The 25,273-nt window shown below is 44.8% G+C and overlaps 2 protein-coding genes across 12 annotated transcripts in view; one reads left to right on the top strand and one right to left on the bottom strand.

Annotated features, from left to right (window-relative positions):
- The window catches only part of DUSP29 (dual specificity phosphatase 29), a 43,870-nt gene extending 35,058 nt beyond the window's left edge, over positions 1–8,812 (top strand). For both annotated transcript variants that reach the window (XM_010350477.3, XM_003939780.4), the window contains one exon: positions 3,416–8,812. In XM_010350477.3, the coding sequence (XP_010348779.3) occupies positions 3,416–3,657 (242 nt within the window). In that variant the 3' untranslated portion in view covers positions 3,658–8,812. The remainder of the gene's footprint in view (positions 1–3,415) is intronic.
- A 26-nt stretch (positions 8,813–8,838) lies between these two features.
- KAT6B (lysine acetyltransferase 6B) overlaps positions 8,839–25,273 on the bottom strand; it is a 211,371-nt gene continuing 194,936 nt past the window's right edge. For all 10 annotated transcript variants that reach the window (XM_074382431.1, XM_074382434.1, XM_074382435.1 and 7 more), the window contains 5 exons: positions 21,023–21,254; positions 20,552–20,711; positions 19,621–19,956; positions 16,173–16,464; positions 8,839–12,988 (listed from right to left, as the gene is read on the bottom strand). In XM_074382431.1, the coding sequence (XP_074238532.1) occupies positions 10,464–12,988; positions 16,173–16,464; positions 19,621–19,956; positions 20,552–20,711; positions 21,023–21,254 (3,545 nt within the window). In that variant the 3' untranslated portion in view covers positions 8,839–10,463. The remainder of the gene's footprint in view (positions 12,989–16,172; positions 16,465–19,620; positions 19,957–20,551; positions 20,712–21,022; positions 21,255–25,273) is intronic.

The raw sequence follows: 25,273 nt of genomic DNA, 5'->3' as shown, positions 1-25,273 counted from the left end.
GACATGACCCAATGGGAGATGGCAGGCTGGGCTCTGCTCTCAGCACCTTTGCACCGGCATGTCTAAAGACTTCCTCAATTCAGGGTTCAAACGCCTAACCTGCAGAACCATGCAGAGTGTAAACAAATACAACTGGCTGCATGTATAGCACGGGGATGAGGGTAGCGGGCGCTTGTGGCTAAGCAGAGAGCCCTGTACCCGCTTCAGAGGGGCACCTGCCACTCAGCCTCAGCCAATGCTTGTCTTGTGAGAGTCAGTGCAAATGTGGGAGATCTGACTTTTCAGAAGTCTCCAATCTGGATTTTACTATAAAATCGCCTGATTTTTAGGTCTTGGCAACAGATTGAAATTTCTTAAAATGCTACAAAGGACAAACTAAAGCAACCCAATGCCCTGAGTGGCCAGAGCAACCAAACAAAATTCCCACTAACTCAGCAGCAGCAATATCATAGGCTTCATATCCAGTGGACAGCAGGTGCTCAGCCCACCTGCCACATGGAGTGGGTGGCCCAGTTGTGTCTAGACGTGCACTGGAAAACCAAGGGACACTGCTTGGCATTTTAGTGCCAGACCCAAGGGAAAACCAAGGGATGTAGCTTGGCATTTTAGTGCTGGACCCAAGGGAAAACCAAAGGACACTGCTTTGCATTTTAGTGCTGGACACAAGGGAAAACTAAGGGATGCACTTGGCATTTTAGTGCCAACCAGACCCACTTGTATGTTTCTTACATTCTTGATGTAAGAGGTGTGGATGGGCAGTCTGGCCAAAAAGCAAGGCATCACTCTGCTTCCTCTTGTCTTTGTTCTTTGTTCTCCATCGACTGGTTTCAGCCAAGTGTACACCATTCCCCCTACCCAGCTTCTCACGGCCAGTCTTTTATTCACTCTTTTTGAAAAGCATTCCTTGTGGTGCTGTGGAGCTGTATCATGGGCTGTAATCAGCCTCTGGGGCCCTCTCCCACCCCATCCCTACCCTGACTTGACCCTTTAGAAAGAACTCCCCAGGCAACCTCAGTCACTCTTAAAATATCTCATAGATAATCTAATCTCTGATCCTGCCCTGACAGCTGGGCAAACAGAGGCTCAGAGAAGCCAAGTGAGGTGCCCAGGGTCACAGAGCTAATCAGAGGCAGTGCCATTGGGACACCTGCTTGCCAGCAGGGATTCCTTCTGTCACTGAGGCCTCACGGAAGAGTCCTCTGCCCTTATTTTGAGCACCTGGTGACTTTGCTGTATAAGAGGTCACCAAATATTGTGGAGGGTAAGGCATGACAGCTGGTTATAGGATCTGAAAAAATGAACTTGTCAGTCTTCATCAGAAAAAGAAGTACTCACAAAATACTGCCACGGGAACCCCACTTGGGTTGCCTTAACTGCTCCCGATGCAGCATCCTCCAAGGTGAATTAGTGTGGTTTTAATTTAATGAAGTCTTGTAAGAAACTCCAGGGCAAATGTCATGAGGTGCTAAAGATCAGACTTTAGTATCACACACTCCTTTTGTCTGCTCCTTCTTGTTCTTAAACAGTCCATAGCTGGCTTTTGAAGCCGTCTTAAAATCTATTATGGATAAAGGAGGTATGAATAAATAAATGAAGCCTGCTTTCAAGCAGGAGGTTGATTCTCTGTTGCTTCTAATAAGCTTTAACCAGACCAGATTTTCACCGTTTTGTTTTTGTTTCTGGTTTTTGAGATGGAGTCTCGCTTTGTCACCCAGGCTGGGGTACAGTGGCACAATCTCTACTCACTGCAACCTCCACCTCCTGAGTTCAAACTATTCTCCTGCCTCAGCCTCCTGAGTAGCTGGGAGGTGCCCATCACCACGCCCGGCGAAATTTTGCATTTTTTAGTAGAGACGGGTTTTTACCATCTTGGCCAGGCTGGTCTCTTAACTCCTGACCTCAAGTGATCCACCTGCCTCAGCTTCCCAAAGTGCTGGGATTACAGGCGTGAACCACCACGCCTGACCTATTTTCACTGTTTAAAGGGTCTCCTGCCCTATCTCCCTCCAGCTCCAGCAGTTCATAATACACCTTGCATCCTTTTTCTCAGGACTTCCACACACCTAGAAGCTCTTGGGAAGAAGTTGGGGCTCTACCAGAATTTCCTTGCAAGTTGTTAAGAAAGGCAGGTTCCCAGATAGTGCATGGGAGATGGGCATAGAGCATCTCCTGAAAGCAAGGAGAGAGGCTGCTTGGCAAGGCACACACCTGGCTAGGGGTTGGGGTATGGTGCAGGGTAACAGCCTCAGCCTATGTCTGATTTGAGTGACAGAGGCCTACCTTTGAGTCACTCTTGAAAGCATGCAATTGAGGAGTAGCAGAGAGTCTGGATTTGGGTTTGCTTTTCTTTTTCTTTCTTTCTTTTTTTTTTTTTTTTTTGGAATGAAGTCTTGCTCTGTTGCCCAGGCTGGAGTATAGTGGTACGATCTAAGCTCACTGCAAACTCCGCCTTCCAGGTTCAAGCAATTCTGCTGCCTCAGCCTCCTGAGTAGCTGGGACTACAGGTGCATCCCATGCTGGGCTAATTTTTGTATTTTTAGTAGAGACCGGGTTTTGTCATGTTGGCCAGGCTGGTCTTAAACTCCCAACCTCAAGTGATATGCCCACCTCGGCCTCCCAAAGTGCTGGGATTACAGGTGTGAGCCACTGTACCCGGCTTCATACCCTGGTCTTGAAAACAAAATTCAGCTCTTGGAGCTCCTACCAGAGCTGAGTGTCCTCTGTCTCTCCTCTTCCCCTTTCTCTCTTGATCCTTCCACCTCCCCCTTTTCTCCCACCCCCTCCATCTCCCTTCCAACTCTCTCTCCCCTCCCCTCTGCCACTTAATAGACATCAGGCCCCTAAAGGGCTTAATGAACTACAGCTTTCATCTGTTTCAAGTATTGAGTCATGATAGAAAGAATTACCCTGTTTTCTGGGAGAGGAAGAAACACTTTGGTTATCAGCAGGGCTGGCCAGGGGCCCGGCACCTCCGGAACGGCCCGTGGGGATTCAAATGCCAGGGCTAGAAATTATCCAGCTGGACACGTCCACACCCCGGGAGTGTGGTCATGCCAGGGAGACTCTGGGGCCAGCCTCCCCCAGAACCGAAACAACAATCAAGAAGGAGGTGCCTGCTTTCTGGCCATGGTGCACAGGGGAAGGGCAGCCCCGCCATGTTGTGGGAGCTCAGCAGCCATTCGTTAGCATAAACAAAATGTGCTAAAATCAAGTTATTTACAGGATTATTTGCCTTCTCAACAACCCTGTGAAGAAGGCACCAAGAGTGTCCCCATTCTATAGAGGGGGCAGCTGTGGGGCACAGTGCTGGGTCACTTGCTGTGGGTGAGAGGGTGACAGGATGGCAGTGGGCCCTGCCCACGGCCCCCACATCTGCTCCTCAGTGTGGGGTTTCTCCTCCCCGCTCCAATTGCAGGTAAGATCTTGGTTCACTGTGTCATGGGCCGCAGCCGGTCAGCCACCCTGGTCCTGGCCTACCTGATGATCCACAAGGACATGACCCTGGTGGATGCCATCCAGCAAGTGGCCAAGAACCGCTGCGTCCTCCCCAACCGGGGCTTTCTGAAGCAGCTCCGGGAACTGGACAAGCAGCTCGTGCAGCAGAGGCGACAGGCCCAGCGCCAGGACGGTGAGGAGGCCGACGGCAGGGAGCTGTAGGGCCCGCCTCACTGGGCCAGCAGAGGCACTTGGACACACAGAGGAGAGGCGGAACTCTGGCCTAGGACTCCAGAGAAGGAACAGTGAAGCTGAAGCTCGATTTCCTCCAGCCATCTTGTTCAACTTCCTTATGTGTGCTGGGACGGGGGGACCCAGAGCCACCCCCAGGGAAAGCCAGGTACTCGGCCTCTCAGCAAAAATGGGAGGGACGGGCTCCCTGGCTCTGGGTCACAGAGGAGCACGTGATGCAGTCTCCTGCATTGTTTCTGTTTTTTTGGTGAGATGCAAGAGGGAAAGGATTTAAAAATGTGTAGGCATTATGCTGTGATTAAATGTTTGGCTTTGTCTGAAAGGAAAGTCATGTGCTTATAAAAAGTAATTTAAAATAGAAATTGCTTTTCCAACCACGGAACGGTACCAGGCAAGCCATGTCACAGGAGCGCCTATGCAGCGGAGGGAAGGCTCCTTCCTGGGTGTCCTGCATTTCCGCGGCATCCCCTGCACCTGTTTGTCTTTTCAGCGGAACCCCCAGGCTCACACTACCATCTCTAGATGTGCTCCTCCAGCAGGGTGGGGAGAGGTCCTGAACCCCTGTACAGAGGCTCCTGCTTTAGGCTTACCCCACTTTCCCAAGGGAAAAGGTTTCAAAATGTATTAGAAGGCCAGTGCTCTTACCATGATGGCATCCCCGAGGAACGGGCTCCTCAGACTCTTACCCAGGGCTGCCACTACCCAAAAAAAAACGTGGTGAATTTGGACAACTTTCTAAGCTGGGGGAGAAAAAGGGAGGAGACCGTCTTTAGGGAGGAGCTCAGGGAGGCTCTTTTCACGTGGGTTCTAATCAAAGCAACACAAGCTCGTTTTCAGTCATAGCAGAAAGTATTTGCAAATTGTTGTCTGCTGTGGAATGGAGGATGGGGCAGCCAGCTAAGCTCAGGTGTGGAGTTTGCCTCCCTGAGAGCTAAGCCAGGTGCCATGACTGTGTGATTTCCACTCTGAAGGAGAAAATGGCCGCAGGCACGAAGCGGGTAGCGGCAGCTTCCAGGGCCAGGAATCCCAAACCAGGCAGAACCCAAAGAGAGGTGCTGCTGTTGGAGATGCCAGCTGTCAAGGACCGGAAATGGAGCCTGCCTGAGAAAGCAGAAAAAATGTGATAAAGGCCTTCTAGGAAAATACGAAAAGGGGCCCTGTGCTTCAGTTTGTTGGTGGTTTTCAGCAGAATGAAAGAGGAAGTTATTGATGGGTGGAGGAGAGAGTCCAGGGGCTCAGTAGATGTGTAAACCACCTGAGTCACCCTGTGACCTTTGGGGAGACCCTCTGCTTTTGTGCCAGAGAGGAGGACTTGAAGCCTGGGCCTCTGTGGCTGGGCCTGGCTTCCTGGGACTGCCCCAAGTTGCTCTGAGAGTCGCCGTGGCCCAGCAGGAGCCAAGGCCCTCATGTTAACATGCACACGGAGTTTCAGGGGGCGTTTCTCGGGGATGCCGTCATGGTAAGAGCACTGGTCTTCTAATACATTTTAAAACCTGAAATATTGCAAAGGGGTCACAAAACAAAAAGGCAAAGATGATACAGAAATAGAAATGTGCAGTGAATTGGTATGTCTTGGTGCTAAGATAGAAAAGGGGACACGTTCCCTCTGAAAATGCGACAGTCCTGACAGAGATCGGGTCTATCAGTCATAACTCATATGGCTGTGAGGGGGAGAGCAATACTAGGTGTGTGATGATGGAATTGCTTAATGACCCATATTTGGGTGTAAGGGGACCATATCCTGGCTCTTGAGAAAGAGATGCAGACCAAAAGGGACCCAGGGTCATAATGGCCCCAATGTAGGGATTTTGCTTCCCCCATCTGAACTCATTTATTGCTTAGCTCTGATCTGTTCCATGTCCAGAGAGAAGCCAGTAATTCCATTTCAATGAATATTTATATTTAGATGAATTCACGCTGGGGAAGATGGAGCATAGCTAGGTGTATTGCTGGTGTTTCCCGAGCACCCCACACCTTCCTCAGGGCAGCAGAAGCTAAGAAGGGCAAAGGGGCAGTTCTGGTTTCTTCTAGATGACTCCCGGGAGCCAGAGGCAGGAGAAAAGAGAAACAGAAGTTTTTGCAAAAGTGTTTCAAGTCTTCAGAAGTAAGATATTAGATATTTGTTTGGTCACCAAATGTCTACTGAGAACCTACCACATGCCAAAAACTGGGTTGCGGCCAAGAGGAAAAATAAAAATGCACATTGTGATAAAGCACAATGTGGGAAATAGGCACGGAAGTGGAGAAAAGTCGGGAAAGGGGAGAAACCCTCTTTAGGCGGGGTGGTCCAGGAAGACCTCTCTTAGGCTTGAAGTACAAACTTTCCAAATGTGCTGGAGCATTCAAGGCTCAGGAACTGCCCATCAGTGAGGCCGGAGCTGGGGGCTGAGAGCGGGTGTGCAAGGAGAGGGGCCGAGAGACTTGATTCTATTCTAGGTTCACAGAAGATTCACTGAAGAGTTTTAAGCTGAGGAATGGTATGATCTGTTTCAAGATTACTCTGGAAAGATCCTTTGGCTGAAGTATGGAGAACAAAGTTGTAGGGAGTTAAGAAGCGAGGCCAGACCAGTTAGGAGGCTGTTGACAGGAAAGGAGGAGGTGGCCTGGACAGACAGCTCCAGGGAATTAGTATTCAAGATTATTTTTTAATTAACCCAGAAAATGGATGGGACCTGCCGAGATGGGGAGAGGAAATGAGGGCCACCTGATCTGGTTTCTTGGCAGTGCTTTAATATTGAGATGGGGGGAAACCAGAGCAGGAATGGAGGAGGGGTTGGAAATCAGCTCAGTTGTCATGCAGATGTACAAAAGGTGTCCCAGGTCATTTGACGTACCATCTAAAGCTCAGAAGAACGTTCACAACTGGGGATGTAATTCCGGGTGTCATCTGCAGAGAGGTGGAATTTTAAGTCATCATACCAGTTGAGATGATGAGAGAAGAGAGGACCCGAGTGTTGCAGAACATCAATGTTTATAGCTAAGCCTGGGTGGACGGGGAAGGTCCAGGAAAGAGGATGGAGAAGGTGGAAGGAATGATGGAAACCTGTGTATAGAGAATGGAAGGTGCTGCTTCTTAATGTAATAATACTTGTACCCTATCTAAGACTGATTGTAGACCAAGGCTTGCTTGCAGCCACAAAGGGACTTGTATTTATATAGCACTTAACAGTTTTTACAGCATCATGTATTCATTAGCCAAGCCTTTAAATCAGAGAGGTGGCAGGTTAGGGCCTTTCACAGAGTATAGTGTTCTAGAAAAAAAGAGCCGGAATTTGGAAGGACCTGGGTTTGTTTCAGCTCACAAATTTTAGTTGGGTGAGTTTGGGCAATTACCGTAGCGAAATCTGAGCCTCAACCTCCGGATCTGTAAATTGGAAACAACGGCCCCATTTCCTGCACAGGGTGTGTGTGTGGGAGGAATGTGTGAAAGCTTTGTGACAAGATTGTTGAGTCATTATTTCTAAAATATAATGTTGGCAAGGAAGGCGGATGCCCTTATACCTAGTTAGGTACCACTTGAAACTATTAAAAAGTGAGGCTGGCAACTGACCACCACTTCGTACATCTTATAAAGAACAGAATACAGTTACGGTTTTAAATGATGTGGCCTGTTAATGAATCTCAATCTAATGGTGTCGGTATTTCAGTTTTGATGAATCCAAGTTCCTGTTTTCCCAGATCCTTGGCGTCACATTCAGATGTGAACTGATTTCTCTAATGAGAGTGGGTAGGTGGAGGGCAGGGTGTTCTGAGGCCGTCTCAGATCAGCAGTTACCTTCCCATGCTAAGACTTTCTGTTCCATCAAGGAAGGTTGGAACTGGGGCCAGCTAGGGAGCTCCCAGTCCTAACTACGCTGCAGTCCTTAGGGAGCCTGGGGAACCAAGGTGTCCCTGGGACTGTTCTTAGATCCTGGTTTGGCAGGTCTAGGGCAACGACCAGGACTCTTCCACAAGCTCCCTTAGAGGGCTCTTAGGCAGGCAGGGTATGGGAACCCAGACATTGTACAAACCAAAAGGTGTGATTAGCAGGCCACGGCCAAAGGGAACACAGAGGGGAATCTCAGCTCCCAGAGAACCTTAACCCAAGAGGAAAGAAACTAAATATGTGAGTGTTTCATGTTGGGGCTCATGGGGGGCTCTGTGTAACTTCCCGATCAGATTGCTTCCAGGCCCCCATCCCACCTCCGGGGCTCAGGCAGCCTCTTGCCCAACGTATGGCTCAACGGGCTGCCCAGTCCTCAGCCACTCCTGAGTGGATGCAGCATTGGATTCGTGCAGGCATAGACCACCATTTCCCACCCTGAGGATAGCTGAGAGGTTTTCTTTCCTAATAGCACAGCACCTTCAATGGATCTCTTCCCTGTGTGCCGATGGCCCTTGCAGATGTCTTCTTGGAAGCCCTCCCTCGGCTATTACAGATATTACCCCCATTGACTTTGCAGTTGAGGAAGGAAGGGACTAAAAGATAAAATCCTGACACTAAACCCAATATATTTTGTCACTGTGAAAGAATGATAAGGGTGAGAGTACAAGGCAGAACTCCACTGGGTATCCTCCATCTGCATGAGACGTTTTATTCTGGTATATATGCTCTAGCCTGCCTTTGCAAGATTTTGGGTCCACTTTAAGGCTTATGTCTACACTCTGTACAACATCTAACTATTTTGTGTAGAACCAGCAGTGCAAAAGCCACTCTTTTCCTCCACAGGGTAGTGACTTGCTTAAGAGAGGAGTTGCAAGCACCCATGGTCAGACACTTGGGAGAGCTTAACAGGTCGGTTCCACACAGGTGCTAAGTCAAGCATTCATTTTTAGACTTGCTGCTCAAATAACCAAATTCAAGTGACACTCAGAACTTTCTCTGAACACCACACTTGTGAATATTCACTTTTGGCAGGGGGTCTAAACTTTAGGCTCTAAAGAAAACGTACAATTAATCATTCACAACAGAGCAAAACGTTCACACTTTCAAAAACAGAAAATGATTTTTCAAACATACAATCCCAAATTGGGTACTTTTTTGGTATTAATCTTTATAAAAAGGAAGTTTGCTACCCTGGTGTGAGGCTCAGAGGGGTGTTTATACAGACTGTGCGAGTGAGGCAGCTGGGTATTTGTGCGGGATCTCTTTGCAAATGAAGATCAAAGTCCAAAAGAAAAAAACAATTTCACTTTATTTTAAAGACAATGATTGGCATACAGAAGGTATGCACTCGCATAAAATAAACTTTCATGAAAAGCATTAAAATCCATTATAAATTAATTTATTAAATAGGTATTTGGTATATGTGATGGTTTTTATTAGATATTACTCTTATTTATTGCCAACCCCTACCCCAAAGTCAAAACAAATCAGAAAATCCCATAACTCCAATTTACACTAAATAATTTATTTTCCCAAAATGTGTATGTGTTCTGAGGCGTGACACATGATACAGTTCCATTGGTCATTCTCTATCAATCATAATATGACAGGACACAAGAGGCTAAAAATGGCTCATCATAATTTATTTTATGTTAAAATGTACAGCTTTTTTTTGTTTGTTTTTTGTTTTTTTGAAGTGACTGACTAAAAAGAGAACAGATAAATACAAGAGTGTCGCTGGATCCTATTTTATACAAGGATTACGCCTCTCCTGCTTGGCCCTTACTGTCACCCTGTACAGGTACAAAGGCTACAAAAAAGGAAGCAATATAAACAGACACAAATAACTTTTTTGCTTTTTTACATGCGATTTGTAAGCTTAGTTTGAGCTATTCACAAGCTACTTTTCTATTTTTCCTTAAAAAATAACTCCAATATTTTATAAAGATAGAAAAATCTACAGATGGAATGAAAATGTAAAGTTAGAGGCATTTCCATAAAATAGCAACTTTACACCAAATTCACTATTTTTTTTTAAATCCTGCCAAGTATTTGGACATATATGAAATGTTTCAAAACCTGACAGATAAACACTGAGATATGCTTCATTCAATAAACAGAAGTCTGCATTTATAAAACAGAAAGCTGCCTTTTTTCCCCAAAGAAATCTGTCACCAAAATGGAAAAGGGTCTCAACTTTACACCAAACATTTAGCAATAAAACCCTTTTGACTAACCAAATGGGAATAGCTTTTATAGCTCTTTACAGTTTTATAATTAACAAAAATATAGTTTTTTTTTAAAACCCTCAAATTAGGGCACCCTAATCAAGGCAAAAAACTTAAGAAATGGCTTACTGTTAGCACAACACTTGTACAGTACTACAAAATGCACTGTCACTAACAAAGACATTAGCGGCATGCTGAAGTGTCACCTTAAACAAAATATACAAGAACTGAAATGCTAAAGGCATTTACATGGAGTGGACAGGGAAGGAAAAACAAAAGCTCTAGGTTCAATATTAAAACAGATAATTTGGGGGGGCTTGATATCCACATTGTTTAACAGAAGCAGGCACAACCAGTGGCTGCCTCCAAATTGTAGTCCCAAGAGAGGCCTTCCTTTGCAGAGAATTTCATATAAAAGTAACAGAAATGAAGGTACCAAAAAAAAAAAAAAAAAAAAAAGAAAATAAGAAAAAGGAAAAAAAGAAAAACAACTTGTATAAGGCTTTCTGCTGCATACAGCTTTTTTTTTTTTTTTTTTTTTTTTTTTTTTTTAAATAAATGGTGCCAACAAATGTTTTTGCATTCACACCAATTGCTGGTTTTGAAATCGTACTCTTCAAAGGTATTTGTGCAGATCAATCCAATAGTGATGCCTGGTAGGTTGTGTGGACTGCCCATGTTGTCTACCTTCTCATGTAGGAACCATTGAGAGACTGTTTGGACATGCCTGTGTTCATGTAGCCGTGATGTCCAGGGGCCGTGTACATCATGTTACCGTGGGGTGGGGTCTGCATTGGTTGCTGGGCATATGGCTGGGTGCCCATCATGCCCATCTGCATCTGCATAGGGTATTGGGGCGTTTGATTCATATAGCCATGATTGCTGTGGTAGCCACTGTTCATCATTGGCTGGGACATGCTGTACCCATTCATGGCATTGAGAGTGTTCATGTTCATGTTCACAGAGTTGACATTGTAGGCTGGGGCTGGCATCAGGTTCACACTCATGTTCATGCCTCTTTGCATCGTTAAAGTCCGTGCAGGACCCTGCATGGCTACAGTCTGGGAGCGCCCATAGATTTGTGACTGATGGGTGGCAGCGGCTGGTGACAGAGACGCTGACTTGGTTCTCATGGAGACGTGGCCCTTGCTGGCAATCTGGGTTTGCAGTCTTTGGCTGTGAGAGATGCCAATATTTGATGCAGCCATGTTCCGCTGCAAAAGAGGTGGCGGCAGATTCATTGGAGGAGGAGTCAGGTTGGGGGGTGGGGTCATGGTAGCTTGTGCTTGGGGTCCCCCAGGGACGGAGTGTGGAGACTGAGAAAGCTGAACAAGCCCTGTGTTACTTAATGGTGTGGACAAAGAGGCACTGTTTGCATAGGAAGTCACAGCAGCGGAATGGCTGTAAGGCAATGAATGATCAATAAGTGTATTAGTTAACTGCTGCAGTTTGGCAAGGCTGAATGTGGCTGACGGCTGTGGGTAATGCCCAGCCCCAAAATCACTCTGACCCATTCGCTCGTATAAGCCAATGTTGGCGTTGCCCGTCTCGGGAATTTCAGCCAGCTGCATGGGTGGGGTGAAGTTAGCAGCCATGCTGCACTGAGCCAGCTGCTGGCTGCTGCTCGGAGGCCTCTCCACCACACAGCCTTGAGGAGACTTAACGCTGCAGGTCGGGGGGGAGCTGATGCTGGTTTGCTGCAGCATGCTGCAGCTCCCGCTGATGTTGGACATCTGCTGGGTGACGGCGCAGCTGCTCTGTGTCAGACTGCTGGAGGTGAGGTTGCTATAGGAGCAGCTGTTCTGTGAAGATCCATTTCCACAGATGCTGCCTCCCATAGTAGAATCGTAGCTGCTGGGGTTTTCGTAGTTCTCAGTTGTGCTCTCAATACTGCCCAAGTCACTAAATCCGCTATCTACGACTTGCTGTGAGTGATCTGAAACTGATGGGACATCCATCATGGGACTGGTTTCCATGTTCTGCAGAGATGGCACTGAGATGGCACTTTGATCTGGGCTGATTTGGGCATAGCTGTTTTCCAGGGCAGGGACACTTGGGCTGTTGACAGAACGTACGGACTGGCCAGGATGGGAGTGGACGGATGAAACCGGGCTACTGTGGTCTGACTGTTGGCAGTCATCCAGAGTGGCAGCAATCTGTGGACTTTGGTCTGCACGGGTGTAGTTCTGTAGGCTTCTACAGGCTTCTTGAGTCTCGGCACAATCCTGAAAGGTGTCGTCCTGTTCTCTGCTCTCCTGGGTCAAAGACTGAACTGCCTGGACGGTCTCAGAGTCGATTTCCACGGTTGCTGTGTTTCCCTCTTTGAACTCTGAATCGACTTCTTTGCTGTTCTTTTGGTCTTGCTTCTGTGCCTGTTCTTCTGGAGGTGGCTCCTCGTCAGATTCGGGTGCAGCTTCAGGGTCCCCAGCAAGCTCCTTGGGCTCACTGTTACAAGAAGCTGTCAGGTCGACGCCACAGTCCATTAAGACCTCTGGGTTCGAGTTACTAGGCTGTACATTAAGGTCTAAAAAAGCCTCCTGGTTTTCCAGTACTTCTTTGAAGGTTTCTCTGGGCAGCTCTTCCTTCTCCACTTCGGCAGACTCCATGTGGCTGTCGTCCTCGTCATCTGCATCGTGGTCCTCGTTGTGAGATGGCTCTTCGTCCTCTTCCTCTTCCTCTTCATGATCATCCAAACGCACAGGGTCTTCTTTCTCCGTGGAGATTTCTGGTTCCTCTTTTTCTTCACTTTTATCACCATCTGGATCTTTTTCTACATTTCCTTCTTCTTCCTCTTCTTCCTCTTCCTCCTCCTCTTCCTCTTCCTCAGGTTTGATGAGATCTTCTGGTCTTTCACCTGGTGATGTATTTGGACTTACAGGTGCACATGCTTCTTCCCTTCTTTTTTCCTCTGGAGGCAGCAGGGCTTCCCCAGTTTCCTTGACTTCCTCCTCGATCCTGATGGGAGTGGGGCTAGTTTTTCCTTCTGAAGTCTCCTTTGGCTCTTCCACTGTCACCTGGTCATCAGGTTCCATGGGTGTTTCTGGCGGGGTGTACAAATTCAGTTTAAATCCGGTCTTCCTCTCTTTGTTTTGCCTCCACTTAGATAGACCACGCTTCGTTCCTTTTGGCCACACTTGTTTGTACTTTAGAGGTTCGGGATTGTCTTTACTGCCTTCTTTCAAGTTACTTGAATCATCATTCATATTGTCTTAGTGAAGAGACAAAAAGGGGAAGGAAGAAAAAGTCTTAGAAAGCATAACCATGGACAACTTGAATTCATTCCTCTAAATTAATTAGCAAACACTGCTTTCAATTTGGCATGTTAAGAGTTGATGGTAAAGATATCATCAAGGCTAATATATAATAATATTGTGGGATAAACCAAGTAAATAACCTAGGCCTGGGAAAATAACATGTTGGGAACACATGGATATAGGCAACGCTAATGCACTTGTTTGAGTTTAATGAACAAGGCATTCTCTGATACAAAAACCTGCAGTTCCACAGTGTAAAAAAATCCATTTGAACATTTACCAATTAGGAAATACAGGGGAAAGGAATGAATTCTAGCTTATATACAAATCACTACTGTCCTGGAAAAATGACTAGAAGCCCTAACTCTCATATCTACCCAGAGAAAGTAAACCTCTGTTTGTAGACATTTACAGGATGTAAATGATCTTGGATGACATGATTTATTTACTTTGATTTGAATGTTCTCTCTGGCATAAAAATAAACTGTGTACCTCTGAAACAAATCAGTAAATAACTAAATGCCCAAAACAAATGCATTTGTAATCATCATTTTTGCATGATAAAAACTACAATGTAATTACTAGCAAATCCCTGAACATTTAAAATACAGGGATTCTTTTTAACACTAATTCTGTCCACACTGAATTTTGGATCAGTATGTTGCTGATGTTAGGACTGACTATTAAAGACAATTAGAAACAAACCATAATTGTGAAGTTCATTTCAGTTCAGGTGACCTTATTTTTAACAGAACCTATAGGTATATGTGAATATAAATATGTACATATATTTATATAAGCAATGAATAACTATGTAAATATTAATAAATATATGTATAAAGCACCCAAGTATTCTTATGATCTTTACATTACACTAATCTTCTAGAATCAGTGGTCAATTTAAAGGAAAAGCTTTATATGAGACAATATTCTTATCAGAAACTCTATCTTAGAGAATAAAAATCAGATCTCACAATCATCATAAAACAGATATCCCTTCTGCCAGAAAAGAGTGAGTTTTAGTCCAACTGGTGGATAGCAGAGTAAGTGCTGGTTCATTTAGGTAATAAAAGGATTAGAGATAAACTTACCTGCAAGTATTACATTCAAACTGACCAGCTGAAAAGAACACATATATGATGTAGAATGATTCCTTGAGAAGTGTCAAGTACGATGCTGAGTTAAAGAGTCACCTCAGGACATTTCTATTCACAATGGCAGATAATAGCCATGCCAGTGCCCCCAGATCCCACATGCTTTTTATTTTTGAGACAGAGTCTTGCTCTGTTGCCCAGGCTGGAGTGCAGTGACATGATCTTGGCTAACTGCAACCCCCATCTCCTGAGTTCAAGCGATTCTCCTGCCCCAGCCTCCCAAGCATCTGGGTCTATAGGCATGCACCACCATGCCCGGCTACTTTTTTTGTATTTTTAATAGAGATGGGGTTTCACCATGCTGGCCAGGTTAGTCTCGAACTTGTGACCTCAGGTGACCCACCTGCCTCGACCTCCCAAAGAGCTGCGATTACAGGCATGAGCCACTATGCCCAGATGGATTCTGCATTCTTATTCTGCATGCTACTAGACCTATCAGCTTTTGTTGGAACACCTCCCAAAATCAGAAGATGAGTTTTCTGACAATTATTTTTAAGAAAGAAGGACATCCTGAGAGGAATCAGGTATAATATGGCCGCTTAGAATTTTTTAAAGGTAAATGGTACTTAGAGGAGAATGAAGGCAGGGATCATTCATTTATTTACAGGGTCCCGAGAAGACAGCCAACAAGGGGAAACAAGGCTTAATTCTCACACATAAAATGATATCTCACTGTAGTGTGGTGGTGTTTATATGTTCATTTGTTTAAAAATAATCCAAAGAATAAGGCTTGGTTTCTCTCTACCCAGGGTAAGAAGTCATTCCTTCAGCAAATACTTTATGCAGGAATAGCGTTTCTATGAACTAAGAAAGTCAAAAATATGCTTGCATATATTTTTAAAATTGTGGCTTTTCAAAAGCCAGCGTGATCCTGTGGATCCCAGGGAAATAAGATGGACTGTTCCCCAGAGTACAATACATTCTGAATAGTCATCTCACCCAGGGAATAGAGATAGTGTAGCATAAACCCTCATGATTCAGCTAAGGAACATAAGTTCTCAACCTGACACACAAGGATGGGTGCTTTTAAATACAGCAGGAAAGACGATTCACTGGTGGTCAGTATTTTTTTTAGAGGATGGGGTAAAGGTGTCCCTGTCAACTTAAAAGGAAGGTCAGTTTCCTGATTTCTATGTTATCTGGTATTATCAAATATTATCAAAGCTAATATTGATGGTGTGGGTAGGTTTAGATGGTTTTTTTTTTTTTTTTTTTTGAGAAAGGGTCTCGTTCTGTCACCCAGGCTGGGTGCAGTAGCACGATCATGGTTCAACCTGAGCTCAGGTGATCCTCTCACCTCAGCCTCCCAAGTAGCTGGGACTATAGGTGCACACCACCACACCTAATTTCTCTATTTTTTTTTTTTTTTTTTGTAGAGATGGGGATTTTCCACGTTGCCCAGGCTGGTCTCAAACTCATGGGCTCAGGTGATCCACCTGCCTCAGCCTCCCAGAGTGCTGGGATTACAGGTGTAAGCCATCATGCCCAGCTTAGTTTAGATGAATCTTTATAGGAGTATATACTAAGACACTACTGATTATAAGATGTACCATTGATTTACTAATATTTGTTTTCCAGGAAAAAAAGAAACTATTCCATTCAATGCTCACATTGACAATAGTATATACCTTGATTTCAGAAATACTAAATGGGGAAAAAAAAAGTACATATTACACTCAAAGAAATATAATGTGTTTCTTACTGACAGACTTCAAAGTTTTGGGGGATAAGCCAATTTCTGGCAAGTAAGATGAACCCACCTAGAGGAATATTCTGGCCTTAGAAGTTTCCTAACATAAATTCCAATTCCAGGAATAAGGGACAGAAGCTTATGAGGATGGGAAAGGGCGGATGGGCATTTGCTCCAGGTGCATCAGCACCACTTCCCAGGTGCCTCTGGGCATCACGCCAGAGGCCTGCTCTTTGGCAGCCAGTCAGATACAGACATTCTCAAGGGTAAAGTTTTCATCATTCCTCTACTTACTTCTACAAGGGTCAGCATTCTTAAAGCAATGATTGTCTTTTCCTTCCTCTTCCTCTGCTTGTCTTTTCTTCCCAGGCTGATGTTGGAATGCTTTTCTCAGGACTGGCTTCCTGCCATCTTCCTCCACTTCAATCTCACAGGTAGGCTCCAGCTGTGGCATTGGCCTCTCTTCATCTGAGTTGTCGAAGGGCTCATTCAGTACTTCTGTCGTCTCGGAAATGGTCTCTGTTGTTACACTGCTGTTGATCCTCCTGCGTTTACGACCCCTTTTCTTCTTTAGTACAAAAGGCCTCTGAAATTAATTCCAAACATAACACATAAGAGCTCATGAGAAATTAAATGGTTGAGTCGATACGCAGCAAACATGTACTGAACGCGTGTCTGAGAATCTTACACATAGAGACTTCTGTAATGCCTTTGTACTTAACCTTCCATTTGATGTTTAACATCCCTCTCGGGCGCCAACTACACAGGCAAGTGTTTTCCAAATAAAACAGTTGTTTACTCAAGCAGATGCTTTGAGAGGGAACATCCTAGCAGCTTGACTGGAGATTTTAAAAGCTAAGCTTTGCTTTTCTAGCATATATTTTCCAAATGATACTTGCTGGCCCCAGTACTCCTCACATCACAGACATTTAAGGTCATTACAGACTCTAATGTTTCTATAAATGGTGCCATAATTAACTAGCCACTGGGTTAACTCATTTTATACCTGATAACTCTTGAAGGAGCACCCATTACATGCACAGCACTGGGAAATATCATGTAAGACCAACCTACTTGTTTCATTCCATAGGACTTCCGGAACTATGAAAGAGAAGGAAAGGTCCTTGAAGAAAGGATTACTGTTTAAAATGTTAACAGAGTCAAGTATTGGTGGGTGCTGAGATGTGAGTAACTAAAATAACTTGGCAAAATATTTTAATAGAGGGCATCTAAAAATGCTAAAGACATGCAAGATGTCTTACTATTATGATATAAAAATATTTTGTCTTTTTTCTTTTCTGTAGAGACAGGGTTTCACCATGTTGCCTAGGCTGGTCTAACCCTGAGCTCAAGTGGTCCACCTGCCTCGGCCTCCCAAAGTGCTGGTATTACAGGCATGAGCAACCGTGCCTGGCCTAAAAATATTTTTTCTATTTACACTAAAGGTTGGCACAAAAAATGACTCTCCATAGTTGTAATTATAAAATATTTCTCCCCCAGCAAAAAAGTTTTTCATGACACAAAATTCAAATAAAGGAATAGCAGCTGGATTTACTAAGATGTAATTGTTACCTCCCAAATTATTGAAAATACACTGCAAAGAGGGGTTCAGTATGCTTGATTAGAAGCTAACCTCCAGGTAAACTGTATTCAAGAATTATTATTATTATTTTTAAATTTTTTTTTTTTTTTTTTTTTTTGAGACGGAGTTTCGCTCTTGTTACCCAGGCTGGAGTGCAATGGCGCGATCTCGGCTCACCGCAACCTCTGCCTCCTGGGCTCAGGCAATTCTCCTGTCTCAGCCTCCTTTTTATAGAGACAGTGTCTTGCTTTGTTGCCCAGGTAGGTCTTGAACTCCTAAGCTCAAGTGATCCTCCTGCCTCAGCTTCCCAAAGTGTGGGGATTATAGGCATGAGTCACACTGTGTCTGGCCTCCAAGAATGATTGTGTCTTACTTTTGTAATGCCCTGAATGCTCAGTGAAGCATACACATAGCTGGTTAATCATATTTTGTCATTTAACATTTATGTTTATTGATCCCCCCAGTCTGCCTGCCCTCTAATCCACAAGAATTTTCCCTAATATGAGTGAAGCCAAGGTGGAGAACTGGTTTTCTTCAGGTTGAGTCCAGTTCACATCATGCCTTGGATGAATCTGGTTTGGTTTTTATTTTTGAGACAGATCTCACTCTGTCACCAGGCACCAGGCTGGAATGCAGTGGCACAATCTTGACTCAATGCAACCTCTGCCTCCGGGTTCAAGCAATTCTCCTGCCTCAGCCTCCCAAGTAGCTGGGACTATAGGTGCATGCCACCGCACCCAGCTAATTTTTTCTATTTTTAGTAGAGATGGGGTTTCACCATTTTGGCCAGGATGTTCTTGATCTCTTGCCTTGTGATCCGCCCACCTCGGCCTCCCAAAGTGCTGGGATTACAGGCTTGAGCCACCGTGCCTGGCCTGAATCTGGTTTTTGATGGTTTTAGAACAAGTTTCTTTTTGAGATAGTTTTGCTCTTGTTGCCCAGGCTGGAATGCAATGGTGTGATCTTGGTTCACTGCAACTTCTGCCTCCCGGGTTCAAGCAATTCTCCTGCCTCAGCCTCCTGAGTAACTGGGATTATAGGCATGTGCCACCACGCCTGGCTGATTTTGTATTTTTAGTAGAGACGGGGTTTCTCCATGTTAGTCAGGCTGGTCTCAAACTCCCAACCTCAGGTGATCTGCCTACCTTGGCTTCCCAAAGTGCTGGGATTACAGGCGTGAGCCACCGAGCCCCGCCTAGAACAAGTTTCTTTTGTTACGTATACAATATGCAAATGTACACTCCTCCTAAGAAATGGAAACATTATTCATAAGCCTGAAGTCTACTTTGTAGGATGCTCCTTTCTCCCACCTCCCCAAAGTTACCCTTCCAGAAGACTGCCAGGCTTAGAAGAGCACTAAGCTGGAAGTTAGAACAGCAAGTTCCCCAAGAGATGCCACATTGGATGGCCTTGGGCAGAGCCTTAGATTGTATTGTGATATCTCTATCAGTCTTGCACTAACAATATTTGGCCCCCTCTATGTCCCAGATAGATACTGAAGACAAACATATCAGATCTGGGTGAGCAGGTACCTAAAAACAAAGTCAATTCTTTACTTTCTGTACCACTGGAGATGATATGATCTATATAGAGACACCACTGGGCTACTGCGGATCTGAGGAAATTCAGTAAAGTGTAGTTGGCTACAAATGCAAAATATCACCATCAAAATTAAGGGCCTAAAATACTTTCTAACAATTCTGTGCCAAGAACAGGAGAAAGAAACAGAGCGAGGAGCACTGGGCTTGGAGTCTTGAGCACGCATTTGGTTCTGCTTCCATTTCTAATGAGTCATATGATCTTAGAGAAGGCTTCTGACCTCTAGGTCTTAGAGGGTGGTTTAAGTGTTCTCTGGGGCCCCTTTCTGTTCCTGTAACCTCACTTACTCTACTCCTGCAGACCAGCAGGTGGCAGTGACTACTAGACTAGGAGGTTGGCCTGACCCTGGTTTCCTGTCACAGAGCTAACAAACCTCAAAAAGTAAACGTAATCATGACTGTGAGATAAACGATTATGATATATGATCAGCAGGACTGGGTACACATAAACTAGACTAAAGAACAGAGAGTGAAACAAATACTAATGGACAGAATGCCTGGAATGACAAATAAGATTTGATCGAAGGAGACCCGCAGACAGAAAATCTAAACAGACACCTACCTTTCTCTTTATGGCAACTGACTGTGGTTTTGTCAATCTTGGGGGAGAGCTTTGAATATTTTCTTCTTCATCCTCCTCCTCTTCATCCTCTTCCTCCTCTTCCTCCTCCTCCTCCTCCTCCTCCTCCTCCTCCTCTTCCTCCTCTTCTTCACTGCTCTCTTTAGACAGCTCCAGCAGCTGCCCTCGTTCCCCTGTGACTGGCCGGCTCTCCGGGGAATGCAAATATTTATTTTTCGATTGTACTTTTGCAGGTGATTGCCTACTGTTAGCTCTAGATGACAGGATTTCTTGTTCCTCCTTCTCCCAGCAGCTAGCTTGCTCCATTAGCCGCTCAGCCTAAGTGGGGAAGGTAAAAATGGTGGCCAGTGAGAGGGCAGTTACACAGCCAGAGGCTCTGAGGATCAATGGCAAAGTGTCTTTAAGTCAATTCTGATCAGGACAGCCAGCCAGCCAAGCACATTTCAGCTGCATCATCTCAGGAACCTTTTGCCTCAGTTAGGATAACAAATCAAAGAAGATTGGGTTGCATGGGATATTTAGCAGTATTAATGATGCAGCGAATTGATTTGAGTCCTTTATCACTACATTACATGCTTACTGGCATGGAGCACTTTAAGCAAGTTCATACACACAAAGAATCGATTGACACTGCAGCCTTGGAGCTGAGCACTGAATTTGATCTGATTACACGCTCTCAGTAGTGAAAAATGCTGCTTTGTAATCAATGATAAATGTTTCATTTTTCATACTCAATTCAATAAAATTATCATGTCTTACCATGCAACCTCAGTTAGGATAAATTAGTGCCATATCGTTTCACATGCTATTTCTACATAACCAAGCTTTTGACAATGATCTTAATGACTTTCTTAGCTTAAGAATGCTACAAGATTGAAGTTACAGAACTTAGGATGATAAAGATGATTATTACCTCTTTCTCAGCTTCTCGCTCTTCTTCAGACACTGCAGCATTAGAAATTAAAATTGGGGTCCACCTCAGACTGTCTGGATCAAGTTCATTGGCTCTGGAACAGGTTTTCAGCTTTTCCATGTGGCTAAATATCAACTTTTCCCGTCTAATGATGACAAATCTGTAATGTGATAAAGCAGAGGAAAGTGTAATCACAAGCTGAAATTTCACTTCACCTTCACATACAGATCAATGCCAGCACTAATGTTATCTGGGTTAGGAAAAAATCAGAAAGCACCTCAATGAGAGGGTAAAGAACCCTGAAATCCAACCAGCAAAAAGTGTCATTTCATGTTATTTTTAGGAGAAAAGGTTTGATAATACTGTTAGGGAACCTCGATCTTTAACTGGAATGAATGTACCTAATCTCCAGGGACCCTTTCTGGTGTGGGAAGCCTGAGCCACGGGGCTGCCCAGGGTCCCAGGACTCACCTGCCATCTCTCTTGTCGATCATGTGGAGGTGCTGCAGAGTGGTGGCGATGTCATGTGGGCACATGCCCGTTGCTCTGCTAATTGCCTTGATGCTGATGTGCCTCTCATGGTGGTGGTAGAGATATTCTAAGATGACGCTCTTCCAATATGCCAGGTAGGAGAGACGGCCCAGATCGGAGAGTGGCTTTTCAGGAGACCCTGCTTGGCCTTCTCTTCTAGAAAGCAAATAGCCTAGAGCAGAAAAAATAAAGGGGCATTCCTCACAGTTGCATTCCCAGATTCCAGAACAGGAGCCACCAGAAATAATATGAGCAGTGAAAAGGTAAAAACATCACACCAGAGAAGTACATTCGCTTTAGGAATGTAGCCTCTTCCCAGTTACAGTGATTTGATCTCCGTGAAGTTTATGCTCCTGAATCTTTGACAGTGGCACTCTAAGTCAATTCTTGCAGCTAGCAGCAGCATTCCAAACATATATTGCGGCATATTTAGCAAAGATTAAAAGCTATGGTCGAAGACATTACTTCTGGTAAGTCTCAACATCTAAGTCTCCCACAGCTTTAGATTCTTTCAAAAACGAAATGTCAGGCGCTTACGCAGAAATCCTGTCGAGGGACCACCCCAAACATTAATGGGCAAGTTGTTTTCCACAGGAAGGACCTAATGACCCTTTTTGACAGCTGGGTCTTAATAAAAAGAGAAGGACCTCTGTTGACTCAGAGTCTACACTGCTTGTTACATTTAACTAGCAGGTTGATTTGAAGCTTTGTTTTAGGACTAATAAAAAAATGTCTTTCAAGTCAACTGCTGCAACTCACATCAGCTCCACTAGCTCTATTTTCACCTCTTTCATAGAAATTCATTTACAATCCATTCCCAGAACATTGCTCCTACAAATTAAAACAAAACAAAATAAACTCCTTAAAACAACTTATTGCACGTATGCTCAGAAAATCCCCTAGCATCCTAAGCTTTTGAACGTATTTTACAGCATTACTGTGAAGGTTCCTTGGCAGAGGAACTTTAAAAATGAAAAAAAAAAAAAAAAAAAAAAAGGAAAAAAACCCAACTCTTTAAATCCACTTGAAGGTAATGAGTGAAAGCTGGCGGCTGTCTTGGTAATTAAGAGCCACTTTTGGAGTAGAAAAGAAATGCTATAAACTAATGATGTCTACCTTGCTTTAATTATCTATTCAAGAGCCTCACCTTCATGAACTTCCTAAGTTTAAATAAACATCAACCACATACAGTAGGTGGCAGCAATGACAAAATCATACTGCTCCGTAAACCACCCAAATCTTCAGCATTTTTCTTCTTTATCTACATTTCCAAAATGGCTGCATTCTCAAGAATTTTCTCAATTTTAGGATTATTTTTTGTTAAAGAAGAATCAATGCCTCTGATGCATTTTCCTGCCTCTCAAAATCACTGCAAATACAGTAATGCAGAAATATCAAACAAGAATCCAGCCTGAACCCTCAAAGGGTATAATCACAGCATTTTGCATTTTGATGGCTTTAATCTGAATACCATTAAAAAGAATAGGCGTAAATTTTACCTCAGGTTTTGCTAAAGTCTTTTGACTTACTTGTCTCTTTAACCCATGTTTAAGTGCAAAGTATTTGACTGAATGCAAACAAGCACCGCAACGTTTTACAGTGAAACCACTGTCTACATGTAATTTGGCAGCAGACTAGGGCTTTCAATAGCAGTGTGTCAGGAATGCTAACACAGTGATGGCCACCGTGCCGAAGCCAGCCCATATTGTGTCCTGTCAACACGGAGAAGAGCTCTCTCTGTCTCTATGTCGCCAGAGTATGAAGGGAGCCCACACCTCAGAATACAGATAATTGGCCCATCCGTCACCTGCCTCCAAAGTGCTTGGCACAGGCTGAGAAATGTTCTCAGGTGGCTGGGTGGGGGTGGGGGGGTCCCAGCTCTGTACTCCGGGCGGGGTAAGAACCACAGAGCCGTGGATATGGAACTATCCCCTTTTGTCCATGAGATCCCACAATTAAAAGTCCCCCACAGTGAGTGTGAAAGTCCCCAGGCCCGCTACTGGTGCTTATTTGAATCCCGCAGTCAAGGACAGAAAGCCTACTCCTCTCAGTCTTGCAGAAAGAATTCTGTACAACCAAAGTGTTCAGAAGGTGGTATGTGCCCCCCCCCCCCACCTTATGTCCCCCACTACGAAGGGCCAGCTTACCCAGAAGCACATGTGTTCCTTTGTTCTGTCTCCCCACTACAGTCCCTAATCTGGAAGGCAGCAGCAGCCAGCATGAGGAAAACCCACGCTTTCCGCAGCTGTTCATGCTTTCACACCCTGAAGTGGTGCAGAAACACCCCGTCAGGGCCTGAGCCTAAATGGGTTAGGCCACTCAAACTAGCAGACAACTTGGGGTCCGTGGGGAGCATTTAGGCATAAACCTTTTAGCACCTGCTACTCCTACCATATTAAGTGGCTGTCTACTGGGACACTGCCTTGGACACAGACTTCAGGCCATGACTGATAGTCACGGAAGAGTCCTGGGGAGGTGGCAGCAAGGTGATGAGCCCTGATGGGCATGGGTACACTGAGAGCCCAGTGGTCTTTCTCAACAAACACCCTTGCACTGTGCTTGCAAAGGCCAGGAGAAAGCAGGGAGCGGCCAGCACCTGCCAGGAGGCCATGCTTCCCTGGGTGCTGGGGAGAAACAACTGCAAACTCAACCTCCAGCCGGAGCACAGCAGGTGCGTGTGCAGGCATGACGTGCACCCACACTGCAGACTGCAAAGGCCGCTATCTGAAGGGACCACTGCATGACTTGTGGTGGGTTTTTCCCTCTCCTCTCTGACTCATGAGACCCTGAAGGAACTAGTAATAGCAGGAATTGGCACTTACATCAAGAGCCATTTGGAAGTCCACAAAGTCTCCTAATGCAGGAGAAAACAGAATCCATAAGAATGATCAAAATGAACAAAGATACATTTCTGATTCCTTACTAGTTAAGTGAATTCACTTGTAATATATTAAACTGTACAGCTTAGAAGAAAAGTGTGTGTCACGTCCACTCCACTCACGCACTTAGTGGATGTAGGACAGAATTCCATTTGAACCTGCAGTAGCACTTCCTTTCAGAAGGCTGCAACTGGCGGCACTTCATTACTCTGACCCTTATAACAGGCGACATTTTAAAAAAAAGGAATTTCTTGCCACCTTTTGTTTCTACGTACTTTTTTTGGAGACAGAGTCTTGCTCTGTTGCCCAGGCTAGAGTGCAATGGTGCAATTTTGGCTTGCTGCAACCTCTACTTCCCAGGCTCAAGCGATTCTCCTGCCTCAGCTTCCTGAGTAGTTGGGATTATAGGCACCCACCACCATGCCTGGCTAATTTTTGCATTTTTAGTTGAGATAGGGTTTCACTATGTTGGCCAGGCTGGTCTCAAACTCCTGGCTTCAGGTGATCCACCTGCCTCGGCCTCCCAAAGTGCTGGGATTACAGGCGTGAGCCACTGCACCTGGCCTCTTTCTATTTTTTCTAGGCTCTTCACAACATAATTATGATATAGCCCATCGAAAGAATAATTTTTGGTAAGAAAATTTTAACATAGAGATGCAGTGGTTTAAGTTATGGCTCTTAAATTTAACTTACCAAAAAGATTCCAAATAATTGATCTAAGATGCAGGGAAATAAAAAGCACTTATCTTGGCCAGGCGTGGTGGCTCACGCCTGTAATCCCAGCATTTTGGGAGGCCGAGGCAGGTAGATCACCTAAGGTCAGGAGTTCGAGACCAGCTGACCAACATGGAGAAAAACCCGTCTCTACTAAAAATACAAAATTAGCTGGGCATGGTGGCATGCACCTATAATCCCAGCTACTTGGGAGGCTGAGGCAGGAAAATCACTTGAACCTGGGAGGCAGAGGTTGCAGCGAGCCAAGATAGCGCCATTACACTCCAGCCTGGGCAACAAGAGTGAAACTCTATCTCAAAAAAAAAAAAAAAAAAAAAAAAAAAACACTTATCTTGGAAGTTGGTTTATTATCCTGAAGGATCTGAAACAAGTACAATATACCCCTGGTGAATAGATTCCCATGGTGCTCTAACACTTCTCCTTAACTCAGGATACTTTCAATCAGAAAACCTCAGCTCTCCTTGGGGAAACCTGGCTGTTTCAGATGGAAAACAAAGTAATGTTTGGAGGACAAATCCCAGTAGCTGCAGTATAATTAATCGCTGGTGAAATTATTCCCTTGAACTTGTGTGTGAGC

This window comes from Saimiri boliviensis, chromosome 12, assembly GCF_048565385.1.
Source record: "Saimiri boliviensis isolate mSaiBol1 chromosome 12, mSaiBol1.pri, whole genome shotgun sequence".
NCBI classification, from domain to species: Eukaryota; Metazoa; Chordata; class Mammalia; order Primates; family Cebidae; genus Saimiri; species Saimiri boliviensis.
The sequence above is the reverse complement of the archived record's forward strand: the minus strand, read 5'-3'. Positions and strand labels throughout refer to the sequence as shown.